General features: G+C 44.4%; 1 protein-coding gene across 5 annotated transcripts in view; it reads left to right on the forward strand.

Moving 5' to 3' along the window:
* KDM6A (lysine demethylase 6A) overlaps nt 1-15,560 on the forward strand; it is a 794,872-nt gene that overhangs the window by 478,501 nt on the left and 300,811 nt on the right. For 2 of the 5 annotated variants that reach the window (XM_082247555.1, XM_082247557.1), the window contains exons 1-2: nt 11,722-12,389; nt 12,544-12,607. In XM_082247555.1, the coding sequence (XP_082103681.1) occupies nt 12,214-12,389; nt 12,544-12,607 (240 nt within the window). In that variant the 5' untranslated portion in view covers nt 11,722-12,213. Of the gene's footprint in view, nt 1-11,720; nt 12,390-12,543; nt 12,608-15,560 lie in introns of those variants that run through there. The other 3 variants (XM_082247554.1, XM_082247553.1, XM_082247556.1) reach the window with 3 other exon arrangements.

Raw genomic sequence — 15,560 nt, forward strand, 5'->3', positions numbered from 1 at the left:
AGGGCTTCTAGCTTCTTGTCCACTGGGTCCTTGAACATGGTATTATCTTTAACATGAGCTGTGAGGGTCTTGTTGAGAAAACAGACACCTTCATCTTCCCTCCTCTTCCTCCATTTATTTCTTCCTGTCCTCACCCCTCTTATTCTTCCCCCTTATTTCTTCCTATACCTTTGAACCCCAACTCAACTTTTTCATTCTGGAGTTGGAGGTTAAAAGTCTCTCTCCAATGTTAATATCAGATAACACATTAAAACTATCTGGATTCCTATCCACCTCTACGCAGAATCTACTATTCAACATATCTTTGATGAAGCTTCAATATGAAAGTATCTTCAATTAGATACAAAGCACTATATATATTTCAGTAGATCGGATACTCAATCTCACAGTTAAGTTGTATTGTTAGTTATTTATACACACACTTGATGTTACAAGACTGTTTGGGTATGTTATCCTATTTCCATCCTCTATTTAGAGGCTTGTTTGTATATCTTTTTTGAATTTGCTCAATAAAGAACTTTATTTTGAAAAAAAAGAGACAACAGATGGTGGGGCCAACTATAGGTGCCATTCACTTTTACAGAAAACTTTCCTCAATAGGATATTGCTGTACGAAGTGTTTTGGAGGAGTAAACCTCCTTGTCCTTCCAGTCCTCCTATTAGGTGGGTTCCACAGCTGATTGAACTGGGGAAGTCTAAACAGGCTTTCGCAATTTTAGAGATCCCATATTGGAGACATTGGGGTCAGCAGACTCAGGTTGCCCAAAGTCTAAGCAGAATGCGCAGCATCAATAGGATTAGAAATGGTATTAGGTTTAAATTACATTTTAGCCAAAAGCTTCACATCCTGATTCAATTCTTCTGAAGGAAAGGGGGAATTTTTCTCACCTACTACCTCCTTTGTCAGGGGAGAAAATTGAAGGGGCATATTTGTGACCCCTGATGTCAATGGCCTCTGTAAGGGCAGAAATTTGGCTCATGAAGTCAGACATTGTGACAGAAAATTGCTCTATTAAAGAAAGGAAGAATAATGTGTGGCTGAAGGGTCAGTGGAGTGCCAAGGGGGAAAGCAGAGAATCAGACTTAGGGCAATAGTCTGAACAGGGGGTACTAGAGCCCTGTACAGATGAATACCACCCCCTTTGGAGCCATGGGCTAAGTCTGAACTAGCAAAGCCATGTAACCCTTTCTTTCCCTTGTGTTTCTGATTTGCTATATATGATACAAAGTGTCCAGAGGGGTACTAATGGCCTCTGCTTTTGTGAAGAAGGAGGGGAAGGCCTCTAGTGCTATGCACTGTGAGCTTGTGAATGCCCAGGTAATAGAACTGGTTGCTGTGCTGTGCCAGAGGTACCAGAGATGTTGTTGCTGTGCAGGTAAGCACAGAATAGGAAGAATTGCATGGATGTTTAGAAGGTGAATAAAGCTGGGCCATACAGGTGAAGGAAGTGCCTGCCTGTACAGCCAAATAAGCGCAGAAGCCCCTCCAGGGAGTATGCGCAGGCGCAGTAGCACCCACAAACCAATGCCAGAGAAGAGCAAAATGCTTTGTGTTCTGACTCTGGCTTCATCTACTGTTTGCGTGTGCCTGCCTCTCACCCTGACCTCGGTTTGTGTGCTGGATCTTCTTCTGTCTCCTGCCTTTGTACTCTGCACACGTGAGTGGTCTCCACATCCACAGCTAGGGGCCGTGACCTGATTCCAGCTTGCTGCAAGTCAATCCCCACCATGGTGAAGAAGCAGGCTGGGGCTTAGACTTTGCACCTGGGGAATCCCAAATTGGTGTTCTATAAGGGTACACTATGGCTGAAACTAGACATGGCCTACATCTATAGCAAGACCCTTTTTTAACCTTGGTCAAAGTTGCACAATTTGGTTTTATTTACAGGTACCCCTTTCCTGCATTGGCAGTTTTTTTGGTACAGGTGAACTAACCCTTTAACTCCCAAATGGGAGTTTGTTCCATTTAAACAACCCCCCCCCCCCTTCCACAATCTCAAAATGTCTTTTTTTTCCTGTGTTTATTTTGTTTTGTACTTTTATTTTTACTCTGGCCCCATTCCCCTGCTGCTTTCTTGCCTAGGCCAAAATTATGTATCCCTGATCCTGCTGCCTTCTGGGATACTCACATCACATCTCCCAGGAAATCAGAGGAACACATACAAAAAACAGCCGGGGGCTGACTCAGCCTGTCATCAAGAGCTGGCTTTCAAACCCGGAAGTGGCAGCCAACTTAGGAGAACAAGATGGCATCCTGGGACCTAGGCTTAATCTCCCAAAAACGGATTGCCATGAAACAGGGAAATTACGAAGATACAGTTACAATCAACAAGACAACACAAAAATCACAATAACAAGGCACAACAATAAAATTACCATTAACAGAAAATAATACCACATAAAACGAAATTATCACTGAACTGTAATCCACCATACCATTCTATTAAAATACTACATAGAGTAAATAACACTGATTAAAAAATAACAGAAAATCAAACTACCAGCAAGCAAATATTACACCACTTTCACATCCAGCACTCACAGAGAAGAATTATATAATTTGATGACCACAGGTAAAAATTATTTCCTGTGTCGCTCTGTGGTGCATCCTGCTTGTAACAATCAGTGTATTGTGGAGTGGGTGGGGGAAGTTGTCCAAGAATAAATATACCTTGAACAACATTCTCCTCTCCAACACTGTTATTATCCTCTTCTGGACTGCCCCACATACATTTACTGCAGCGGGGTGGCCTCTTTGCAAGAAATCACTTACCTGTATGTGATTCTGCTCTTCCTTGGTCTGGGGCATGCACCACTGGTGACCAGCTTCCGCTGTAATTGGACACAGCAGCAGCCAATCAGCGGGTCCGGCGGACCCCATGTCCACCAGGACCCACCGATTGTTCCCGAGGCAGGCAGAAAAGTGGTCTGCCTATGTACACAAGGCAGATCGCTGTTATGTGACAGGAGAAGACAGAGATCTTGTGTTTCTGCTCTGTCTTCTTACAGTACAAGCACCCCCCCAGTTAGAAAGCACTCCCTAGGGACACATTTAACCCTTTGATTGCCCCTGATGTTAACCCCTTACCTGCTAGTGTCATTAGTACAAGTACAGTACATATTATTTAGCACTGATCACTGTATTAGTGTCACTAGTCCCCAAAAAAGTGTCACTTAGTGTCTGATTTTCTTGCCGTAATGTCGCAGTCCTGCTATAAGTCGCTGACCGCCACCATTACTAGTAAAAAAATAAATAAATAAAAATTCCATAAAATTAGCCCATAATTTGTAGACGCTATAACTTTTGCACAAACCAATCAATATATGCCTATTGGGATTTTTTTTTAACCATAAATATGTAGCAGAATACAAATTGGCCTAAATTGAAGAAATTTGATTTTTAAAATATTTTTTATTTTTTTTAAATTGTCTGATTTTTTAGTTTATAGCGTAAAAAAATAAAAACTGCAGGGGTGATCAAATACCACCAAGTGAAAGCTCTGTTGTGGGAAAAAAAAGACATCAGTTTTATTTGTGTACAACGTAGCACAACTGCCCAATTGTAAGTTAAAGTAATGCAGTGCCGTATCACAAAAAATGGCCTGGTCATAAAGGGGGGGGGGGGGGTAAACCTTCCAGGGCTGAAGAGGTTAAACACTCCATCGCCGATCCAACAACATCACTGGTCTTGTAAATAAGTTTATTCAGTCTGTTGGTGTCAGCTACCCTAAGTCTGCTTCCCCAGCATGCAACCGCATACAGGAGAGCACTGGCCACAAAAGATTCATAAAACATCTTCAACATGATAATACAAGACCTCAGCCCCCTCAAAAAATAGGGGCGGCTCCGGCCCTTCCTATAGAGCACTTCAGTGTTCTTGCTCCAGTCCAGCTTATTATCTACTGTATGTGCACCCACAAATACATGTAATTCTCTACTAAATCCACATCCACTCCTTGGATGGAGATTGGGGTACTGGTGCCTTCCAAATCCACAACCAGCTCCTTTGTCTTAGTCACATTTAAATACAGATGTATATCCTCATGCCAATTGACAAGGTTCTCCACCACAATCCTATACTCAGTCTCTTTCCCATCTCTGATACATCCCACTACCACAGAGTCCTCAGAAACCTTCTAAAAAATTGCAAGACTCTGCTGAAATCAGTGGTATCAACATCAAAGAGGAAGGGAGAGAACTGTTCCCTGTGGAACCCCAGTATTGCTTATTGCCCCATCACAGTCTTCTTGCAAAGCACATACTCTGGTCGTCCAGTCAGGTAGTCCACAATTCATAGTTAAAAATGCCACTCCAGATCTCTTTTATGTTTTGCTGGAGTTTCCACTCCAGATTTCTCCTATATTTCTCCTTAGCCTCTAATCTTTAGGTCCCTCTGAATCCCTCTGAATCATGTTTAAATCCTCCCTTTTAGCCAAATGGTGAAAAGAGTTTCTGGTACCTCAAGCAAGGAAGAGGTTTGGGACTTTTTAGGCAAAGATTGAAATAGTTTTATATAAAATAAAACAATTTATTATACATTTTTAAAACCATACAAGTTTTTGTGTAGGGCTATAGGCCCTATTGTGCAAAGAAGTGATAAAGAGTTAAGTTTTACAGTGAGAATGGTGACTTGGTGATAGTATGAATGGGTTTCTCTGTTCACCGGACTTGATTACAAATTATTGGGACAGAGATAACATTAGCAAAAGCCGACGCGTTTCGGCTTGGCAGCCTTTGTCAAGAATATCACCGTATCTGTAGTTGCAACAAAAAAGATATTTTAATACACCTACTCTTCCAAGGGAAGAATTTCCGTTGGGGTGGTGTTTACATGAAGACTTACATTTTTCTTATTTGCCCTTCCATGCATGAAGACCTTTTTCTCCTATCCTGTTTCTTGCGACACAAACTAAATGGATGCTTCTAAAAATGATGATATGTATTAGTTGAGTAGTGTGGTTGAAGGTGTCATCATTATTTTGTGTATTTGATTTTTACTCACAGGAAAAAGCAGTTTAAAATTGCTTCTATAAGTTCCTGTGTTCTTGGTCAATCGTTGCCAAGCATGTCATCAAATCATCCTGGTCAATCGTTTTGCCAAGCATGTCATCAAATCATGAAGTATGTTTACTAGAGAAAAAATATATTTTTTTTGTGGAGCCGAGAAAGTGGTTAAAAGCCATCTTCTTAGATTTAGGAATATTCTTCACATCCCTTGTTACCCATGGTTAAATATTTGAATAACAATGAACAATTCTTGTTGGAACAACAGAGTCTACACTCTAATTAATAATGTGTAATGCACTCGGTAAGCCCATTAATGTCCCTTCAATGTAGCTCACAGAGGGCATTTCAATCTATCTCTTCAAAAAGACCGCATTATTCAATGGAATCCTCAGACCATCTTTTCACCAGTCTGGAGGTCACTGGTTGTCTCCTAACCAGGGAACCATGACAAGGATTTAAGGTAGACCAAATTATGATCTGATCTGATCTGGAAGAGGAGAAGAGCTATATGCATTCTTCACATTGGCATACAGCAGATTTGAGGTATTATTCTCTCTAGCTGGGAAGCTCACAAACTGTGAAGTTAGTAAATGTTTTCTCCATGGTGACATGATTAAAATTACCTGATATTATGATAAGGACATTGGAAAGTTTAGTTTGAAATTTTGCCATAACACATAGTTTCTTATCTGGTGATAATGACCAGTGAGTCTTGTATTTTTCCAACTTCCTTTTATGTGGCACTTATCCCAACAATTGGACAATTTTTTTAAAACAGTTACCTCAAGGACATGCCTTAAAATTGAACTTTAGTCGGGAAATAAAGTTCTTCTTTATCATGACAGGTTGGCCCCTTTTGCAGCTATACAGTAGCTATGTAAAACACTAAAAATAAGTGTCTATACTGTTTAAATACAGAAATGCTCTGTTTCACCTTATTTTACACATGCTCAGTTGCTCTCTATTTTTAGGCACTGCCGAACTTGTAGAGGCCGATCTGCTGGCAGCCTTGACCAGTTCCTATAGCTATTCGACTGCCGAGCGGAGCTCGCGTCCTTCTGGGTAGATATCATATGAAGTCCTCCTGGAACGAGCCACCCACGCGCTGATGACTGATCACTGCTGGTACCATGTGATTACTGTGATCAATCACAGCAACAGCAGATTGCATGACAATTGTAAATAACGAATGGCTTTGATTCATGCCATTCATTGTTACAATTGTGTTGTTAGCTGTGATTGGTCACAGCGATCGCATGGTACAGACAGGGCCAATTACAGCCCATCTGTACCATGTGATTAGCTGTGGTCAATCACAACAAAACAAACTGAATGAATTGTTTTTATTTAGTAAAATGCTTGATTATACCAATGAAATTCACTGGTATAAGCAATCATAATGTGTGAAATAAAAAAAAAATCCTGATCACTTCCCTAGAGTAATACAATGTTACTAATGTTAACTATGCCTGTAACACTGTATTGCTCTGGTCACAGTGTGTTAAAAAAATTGTAAAAAAAAATAAAATAATAAACATTTTTGTACTGTCACCAGTCAGTGTCACTGATCACCACCACACCAGTTATATGATGACGCTGTACTGCACTGGTGACAGTGTGTAAATTGCTTCTGTTTGATCTGTAACTAGCATGGTGCTGCACTGAACATGTTATTAGTTATGACACCAGCCATTTGATGGTTTGACAGTTTGGTTGAGGACACAAGCAAATGTGACAGTTAGTAATCCGGACATTCCAGGAATGTAACTGTTTTTTTAAACCGTTAAATCGATGGGTTTCCCTCCACTTTATGATTTACTGCTGGAGCTCTGGTCTTCAGCAAAATGGCAACTTCTGGCAAGAAGAGACAGGAGAAATGCTGGATAAAATTTACAGCACACACTGAATTTGGTAGCATAATTATTAATATGGAATGTATGTTCCTGGCTAAAGAACTATATTTTTTATCAAGCTGTTATCGGTAAAGTTCTGCTTTAGGGGCTGTCAGCAGATAGGCCTCTACAAACTCGACAGTGTCTAAAAATGGAAAGCAACTGAGCATGTGCAGAGCAAAGTGAGACAAAGTTTTCCTGGATTTTAAACAGTTTAGACACTTATTTTTATTGTAGCTATAGATATACCTGCAAAAGGGGCCAGTGTGAATTTATCTAGCAGTACTTAATTTTCTGCCAAGCTCAACTTTAAAGCAGAATTAAACCCTCCTGTGACGGGAAATCCGGACCGACTGGGTATCTCCGTCAAGAACCTGCTTCCTAAGCCTTGGAACATGAGATCCTTGAATCTGGCTATAGTTACCCCAAGAACTCGACAGTACAAGTTTTGGAGTCAAACCAGAACGAACTGTTTATTGAAACACAAAGCAGAAGGAGATATACACTCTGAAAACCCCTCCCCCTTAGCCAATCCACACAAACATACACATCCCATAATAAGCTTACTCAAGGCAGACATGAACAATAGAACAATGGAATGCAGGTATTCAACAATAACAAACCCCCACCCCACTAGCAAGGGTCTATGAAAACACTTTATGCAAAATCCTAGCAATCTGCAATATATCTTTATATATTTCCTGAGGGACACTGTTCAGAAAAATTACAGTCCCAAGTGAAAGAGCCCCTCACTCCTCCAACACAAACCACACATATAGAACCCGGAGGAACATGAAAGGCTGAGTCCAGTGTGGTTGTACAGCGAGTCTGATTAGTGCAGACCCCAACTGGGGTTCTTGGTCACCCTGTGCCCCAAATAGACACAGGGTGACTTACACATAAGAGGGGCTGGGGAAGCTGGACAAGTAGTCTACCAACCTCCCTAAAGCAATCTGGGTTCCACAAGCCCCCCAACCAAAGTGACTCATGTCACACCTCCTATCCTTTAAAGCCACAGAAGCTGCTTCTCTTTGATCTGCAACTGCCATGCTGCTGCACATGATTAATTATGACACCAGCCATTAGATGGTTTGACAGTTTGGTTGAGGACACAATCAAATGTAATATTTAGCAATCCCAGCATTCCAGGAATGTAATTGTTTTTTGAAACCTGTAAATGGATAGGTTTAATTACGCTTTATGATTTACTGCTTGGGCTCTGGGCTTTAACAAAATGGCTGGTTTCAGGGAGAAAAAACAGGAGCAATGCTAGAGGCAATTTACAGCACACACTAATTCTGATAGCATAATTATGAATGTAAATTGTATGTTCCTGGCTAAAGAACATTATTTTTATCAAGTTGTTATTGGTAAAGTTCCACTTTAAGCCCCGGTGGGGCGAAATGCGTCAGTGGGCGGCACTGACTAAGGACTTTCACAGGTACACATCCTTACTAGGATTGGCTGTTTCGTGCTTTGATACTTTGTGTAATAATCATTGCACAGTACAGGTGAGTATAACATCTTTTTTTTTAATTTAACAAAAATATCTTTTAGGGCCATTTCACACCAGTGCACTGATCTGCATTTTAGCACAGTTGTAAAACGCAGATCAACGGAAGGACATCTGAAAAACAATAATTTTCAATGTGTCCTATTTGCACCAAAACACTGCACATGCATGTCAGCAGATGTCAGTGTGTCAACGGACATCAAAATGTATATCAACAGACTTCAAAATGTATGTCTACGGACGTCAAAATGTATTATAATTCATTATTATATAGGATTTATATAGCGCCAACAGTTTGTAAAGCACTATACAACATTAGGGCAGACAGCACAGTTACAATACAATTCAATACAGGAGGAATCAAAGGGCCCTGCTCATTAGAGCTTACAATCTAAGAGGGAGAATCAAGTGATACAAAAAGGTAATAACTGTGGGGGATGAGCTTATGAATAAACTGAAAGTACACTTGTTAGATGAAGGCAGGATAGGCTTCTCTGATGAGAAAAGTTTTCAGGGATCACCTAAAAGTGGATAAAGTAGGAGATAATCAGACAGATTGGTGGGGTAGGGAATTCTAAAGGATGGGAGAGGCTCGGGAGAAGTCCTGAAGGCAAGTATGGGAGGAGGTGACGAGGGAGCTAGAGAGCAGGAGGAGCGAAGAGGACAATTTGGTCAGTATTTTGAGATTAGGTTAGGGTTTTACCTGGGGGCCAAGCTGTGGATGGCTTAGTAAGTTATTGTTATTTTTAACTTAATTTGTTGGGTGAGTGGCAGCCAATGGAGGGATTGGCAGAGAGGGGTAACAGATGCTGAGCAGTTTGTAATGTGGATAAGTCTGGCAGCAGCATTCATGATGGACTCAAGGGGGGATAACCTATTTAAAGGTAAGCCAATTAAGAGGGAGTTGCAGTAGTCGAGGCGAGAGGTATACAGGGAGTAGATTAGGAGCTTTGTGGTGTCATTGGTTAAGAAGGTATTTTGGAGATGTTGCGGAGGTTTAGGTGGCAAGCTTTGGAAAGTGATTTGATGTGGGGCTGAAAAGGTGAGTTCAGAGTCCAGGATAACACCTAGCACCCTGGCATGTGGGGAGGAGTGGATGGTTTTGCCATTGCTCTTGACAGAGAAGTCAGAGTAAGAGGAATGTGGGGTAGGAAATTTTATGAGCTTGGTTGTGGACAAGTTGAGATTGAGAAAGTAGTGTGACATCCAGACAGATATGTCTGTTAGTAAGTTAGTGATGCATGAGGGGACTGATGGGGTGAGCTGAGGGGAAGAGAGATAGATTTGGCTGCTGTCAGTGTAGAAATAAAATTGAAAGCCATGGGAGGCTATCAGCTGACCCAGCGAGGAGGTGTAGATGGAAAGTAGGAGAGGTCCATGAAAAGAACCTTGGGGGACCCTGACAGAGAAAGGAAGAGGAGTGGAGGAGGTAGAATTGTAAGTGACACTGAAGGTGCAGTGGGATAGGTAGGATGAGAGCCAGCGAAGAGCACAGTCATGGAAACCAAAGGAGTAAAGTTTTTTGAGGAGGAGGGGGTTGTCAACTGTATCAAAGGCAGCTGAATGGTACAAAAGTAGGAGTATAGAATAGTGTCCATTGCTTTTTGCTGTTAGTAAGACATTTTTTAGTTTTAAAAGAGCAGTTTCTGTGGAGTGTTAAGGGAGAAATCCAGACTCAAGGGGATCAAGAAGGTTATTCTTCATGTATGTGAATGGACGTCAAGAGGTATGTCAACGCACGTCAAAAGGTATGTCAACGGACGTCAAAAGGTATGCCAAGGGACATCAAAATGTATGTCAACGGACGTCAAAGGGTATGTCAACGGATGTCAAAAGGTATGCCAACGGACGTCAAAAGTTATGCCAACGGACGTCAAAATGTATGTCATCGGACGTCAAAATGTATTTTATCGGGCGTCAAAAGGTGTTTCAACTGACGTCAAAAGGTATGTCCAGGGACATCAAATGTATGTCAACAGATGTCAAAAGGTATGTCAAGGAACATCAAATGGTATGTCAACGGGCTTCAAAAGGTGAATCAATAGAAGTCAAATGTATGTCGACAGACATCAAAAGGTATGCGAACGGACGTCAAACGGTATGTCAATGGGCTTCAAAAAGGTAAGTCAATAGACATCAAATGTATATCAAAGGATGTCAAAAGGTATGTCAACGGACATCAAAATGTATGTCAAAGGACATCAAAAAGTATGTCAACAGGCTTCAAAAGGTATGTCAATGGACGTAAGGGTGATTTAAAACACGACTAAAATGGATGGAACTGTAACATGCATTTTAGTGCAAGTCAGTGTAAATTGGGCCTTAGCGTGACTTTAAAGCGGAGTTCCGGCCACGGGGTGAAATTTAGCTAAAAATGCCCCCGGGACAGACAGGGCTAGTACATTCCACAATGGATAGCCTCTGTACTGTCCCGGGTTGCCCTTACCTTTTAGAAGAAATACTTACCCTGAACATTTCTTCTCCAGCGCTGCCATCTCGGATGTGGGCAGCCGAAGCCAGCGCGTCCTCTTCTCCCAGAATGCGCCTGCACCGACCCCGCTCGTCACTTCTGGTGCGAGCGCGTCATCCCTCATGCCCAGAATCTGTTTACCAGGGAATGAGGCGCCCGCACTGGAAGTGACGAGCGGGGCCAGTGCAGGCGCATTGATTCCTGGGAGCGATGTCAATCATCTCCCAGGAATCAATGCAAAGAGGAAGTGACGGCGCGGGCCGCAGAGGGAGGAAGTGGAAGAAAGGTGAGTATATTTTTCTTCAATAACAAGGTAAGTAAACAAAAAAAAAATCGTAGCTATCCATTTCTTTTTCGGGTGACCAAGAGCAAGCGGATGGCCCAAAATTGATTTTGTGGCCGGAACTCCGCTTTAAGTAAATTTACGCCTGATAGCACTATGTAACAACCTCACACGAGTGTAACCTATGCAGCATGGCTATTGACAGCACACATCCACTCCCACATGCTCTTCCATACTAAGCTGCCTGCCCCTCCTTTCCACAATCCAACCTAACCTGCTACACCCCTCTCGTCACACTTCTACCTCACCCACCACTATCCTGATAGACAAAGAGCTTTTCCAATGACGATGGAGCTACAGCCAACTGTCGTCATCGCCACGCCCCCACCGCTAAACCAGATGGGTCCTAGCGAGAGAGAGAAAAAAAAGAAAGAGTAAGTTGTTAGAGTCCTGAGGACCTTAGCGGGAGGGATGTGAGATGACGTAAGTCAACAAAGGTCACGTGCCTCCAGCGCTGCCCCAGCAGTGGCCACGCGGGGAGAGGATGAGGAGGGGGGTGAGGCGTGGCCTCTGGCAAACCCGAGCGAGTGGGCGGGGCAGGAGCACGGCAGCGGCGGCGGGCTGTGCGAGTGCGTGCGCGCTATTGAGCGAGAAAAAGTGCGTGTGTGATGCTGGGTGACACCGTTCTCGCACAACTTTAGTTCTGAATAAGCTCGGGGAGGGGGAGTTGGCGGTAGCAGCAGCAGCTTGTACTTGACGTGTTGAGTGGGACTGTACGTCAGGCTTTGGAAAGCACTATGTAAAAGTCCAACAGTGTAAACAAGACATTAGAGAGTGTCGCCGTGTGTCCAGCATGAGGCGCCCCGGTGTCTGTAGTCGCAGCTAGTTCCCGGGGGGGTGGGGGGGATGTGGAGGTAGTCCGTGGTGGGGGGGAGTGAGCCCCACAATAAGGCGGTGTGTTTACACGCCCGGCCATTTCCTCACACAAGGAGGCCCCGCTGGAGTAGCGCCGCCGCCGCCGTGTGACTGCCAGTGACGCTGCATTTCCATGAAATCGTGCGGAGTGTCGCTCTCCGCCGCAGCTGTGCTCTCTGCTGCTGCCGCCGCCGCTGCCTCCCTCGGTGATGAGGAAAAGAAAATGGCGGCGGGAAAAGCGAGCGAGAGCGAAGAGGACTTCCCTAACCTGACAGCGGACGAGAGAGAAGCCTTGGCCGGCCACGACAGGTTGGGTTCCCCTCCTTTCCCGCTCCCCTGAACCCTTACCCCCCATATTCGTGTGTGTGTGTCCGTCCTGTGCCCGCTGACGGTGATTTCTATTTGCTTTCTCTCTCCCTCTCTCTTCTCCTGTGTGGCCCGGGATGTGTTGGCCCCGCTGCAGCCGCCTCTATGGATTTTTAAGGCTTCATGAAGATGGCGCCAGAACGAAGGCCTTGCTGTCCAAGGTAAGCTGACAAGAGGGAGGAGGGTGGCTTGTATATGGGGGAGGAAAGTCTTCATGACTGGAGCCCACACGTGTGATCACTGCAAGGGCCCCTGGTGCCATCATACATGGGGGGCCACCAGTGTTTGGCTTTCATGGGGGGGGGGGGGCAGAAACAATACCCCCCCTTACAGGTTGTGTTATTGTGGACTATTGCCTCTGAAAAGGAGACCTTTCCTGGGAGCAGTACAAAGGCCTCCATTGCTCATAACCTTCCTAGGATTTGGACTGCACAACTTTAGCAGAACCCCAATTGGGGCCCAGTTCAGGGGGGGCTGCCATCATGCATATACTGCACCCCAATTGGGGCCCTGCCATCATGCATAGATATTGCTGCACCCCAATTGGGGCCCTGCCATCATGCATAGACATTGCTGCACCCCAATTGGGGCCCTGCCATCATGCATAGACAGCACTGCACCCCAATTGGGGCCCAGTTCAGGGGGGGCTGCCATCATGCATAGACATTGCTGCACCCCAATTGGGGCCCAGTTCAGGGGGGCCCTTCCATCACGCATAGACAGCGCTGCACCTCAATTGGGGCCCAGTTCAGGGGGGCCCTGCCATCATGCATAGACAGCACTGCACCCCAATTGGGGCCCACTTCAGGGGGGGCTGCCATCATGCATATACTGCACCCCAATTGGGGCCCTGCCATCATGCATAGACATTGCTGCACCCCAATTGGGGCCCAGTTCAGGGGGGCCCTTCCATCACGCATAGACAGCGCTGCACCCCAATTGGGGCCCAGTTCAGGGGGGGCTGCCATCATGCATATACAGTGCTGCACCCCAATTGGGGCCCAGTTCAGGGGGGGGGGCTGCCATCATGCATATACAGTGCTGCACCCCAATTGTGGCCCTGCCATCATGGATAGACATTGCTGCACCCCAATTGGGCACAGTTAAGGGGGCCCTGTCATCATGCATAGACATTGCTGCACCCCAATTGGGGCCCAGTTCAGAGGGGGGGCTGCCATCATGCATAGACAGTGCTGTTTACCTTCTGGTATAGGGGGAAAGAGACATTTGTGCAGGTTTTTGCATGCAGCCAAATAGATTTTACATAGCAGTATAGCTAGTGTAACTTACCACCATCATGCATAGACACAATGCTGTTTACCCTCTGGTATGGGGGTAGTGAGACATATGGGCCCTGAGTGGTGTTCAGTTTGCGGACTTTGAGATGTGGACCCTGAGCGGTTTCCACTGCATGGGCCCCCTGTCATCATGCATATAAGGTCAATATGGACTCGCATTGGTATTTGGCATGGATCACTATAACATTTATACGGGGTTTAGCATGCACTAAATTGAATGTAACGTAGTAGTATACGTAGTGTAAATTACCGCTACCATCATGCATAGGCAGGCAGTGCTGTTTACCTTCTGGTATGGGGGCAGTGAGGTGTGGACCCTGAGCGGTTTCCACTACATGGGCCCCCTGCCATCATGCATAGAAGGTCAATATGGACTCGCATTGATATTTTGGTATGGATCACTTCATTTATACAGGGTTTAGCATGCACTAAATTTGAATGTTACATAGCCGTATACATAGTGTAAATTACCGCTACCATCATCCATAGGCAGTCAGTGCTGTTTACCTTCTGGTAATGAGATGTGGGCCCTGAGCAGTTTCCACTACATGGGCCCCCTGCCATCATTCATATAAGGTCGGTATGGATACACATTGGTGTTTGGCATGGATCAATACAACATTTGTACAGGGTTTAGCATACAGCAACTTGAATGTTACATAGCAGTATACGTAGTGTAAATTACCGCTACCATCATGCATAGACAGACAGTGCTGTTTACCTTCTGGTATGGGGGCATTGAGATGTGGGCCCTGAGCGGTTTCCACTACATGGGCCCCCTGCCATCATGCATATAAGGTCGGTATAGGCACACATTGGTGTTTGGCATGGATCAATACAACATTTTGTGCAAGGTTAAGCATGCAGCAAATTGAATGTTACATAGCCGTATACCTAGTGTAAACTACCGCTACCATCATGCATAGACAGTGCTGTTTACCTCCTGGTTTGGGGGCAATGAGACATGTGGGTCCTGAGCTGTTTCCAGTACATGGACCCCCTGCCATAATGTATATAAGGTCGGTATGGACACACAGTGTTGTTTAGCATGGATCAATACAACATTTTATACAGGGTTTAGCATGCAGCAAATTGAATGTTACATAGCAGTATACCTAGTGTAAATTACCGATACCCTCATGCATAGACAGGCAGTGCTGTTTACCTTCTGGTATGGGGGCAATAAGACATATGGGCCCTGAGAGGAGTCTAGTTTCCGGGCTCTGAGCAGTTTCCAGCACATGGGCCTCCTGCTATCATGCATATAAGGTCAGGATTGACACACATTGGTTTTTGGCATGGATCAATACAACACTTATACAGGGTTTAGCATGTACTAAATTGAATGTTACATAGCAGTATACCTAGTGTAAATTACCGCTAGCATCATGCATAGTCAGTGCTGTTTACCTTCTGGTATGGGGGCAATGAGACCTAGGGCCCTGAGTGGTGTCCAGTTTGTGGGCCCTGAGCAGTTTCTAGTACACGGGCACTTTGCCATCATGCATATAAGATCAGTATGAACACATTGGTGTTTGGCATGGATCAGTATAGCGTTTGTGCAGGGTTTAGCTTGCAGCAAATTAAATGTTACATAGCAGTATACCTAGTGTAAATTACAGCTACCATCATGCATAGACAGTACCGTTTATCCTCTGGTATGGGGGCAGTGAGATATTTGTGTAGGGTTTTGCATGCAGCCTATTTTGATTTTACATATTATACCTATTGTAAATTACCACTGATGACAGGATATGTGGAGTGTTTTGTCTATACTTTAAACACAATAATCCCAACGCACACGTTCCCGTAGAAA

Source organism: Pelophylax lessonae, assembly GCF_965119305.1.
Source record: "Pelophylax lessonae genome assembly, chromosome: 2".
NCBI classification, from domain to species: domain Eukaryota; kingdom Metazoa; phylum Chordata; class Amphibia; order Anura; family Ranidae; genus Pelophylax; species Pelophylax lessonae.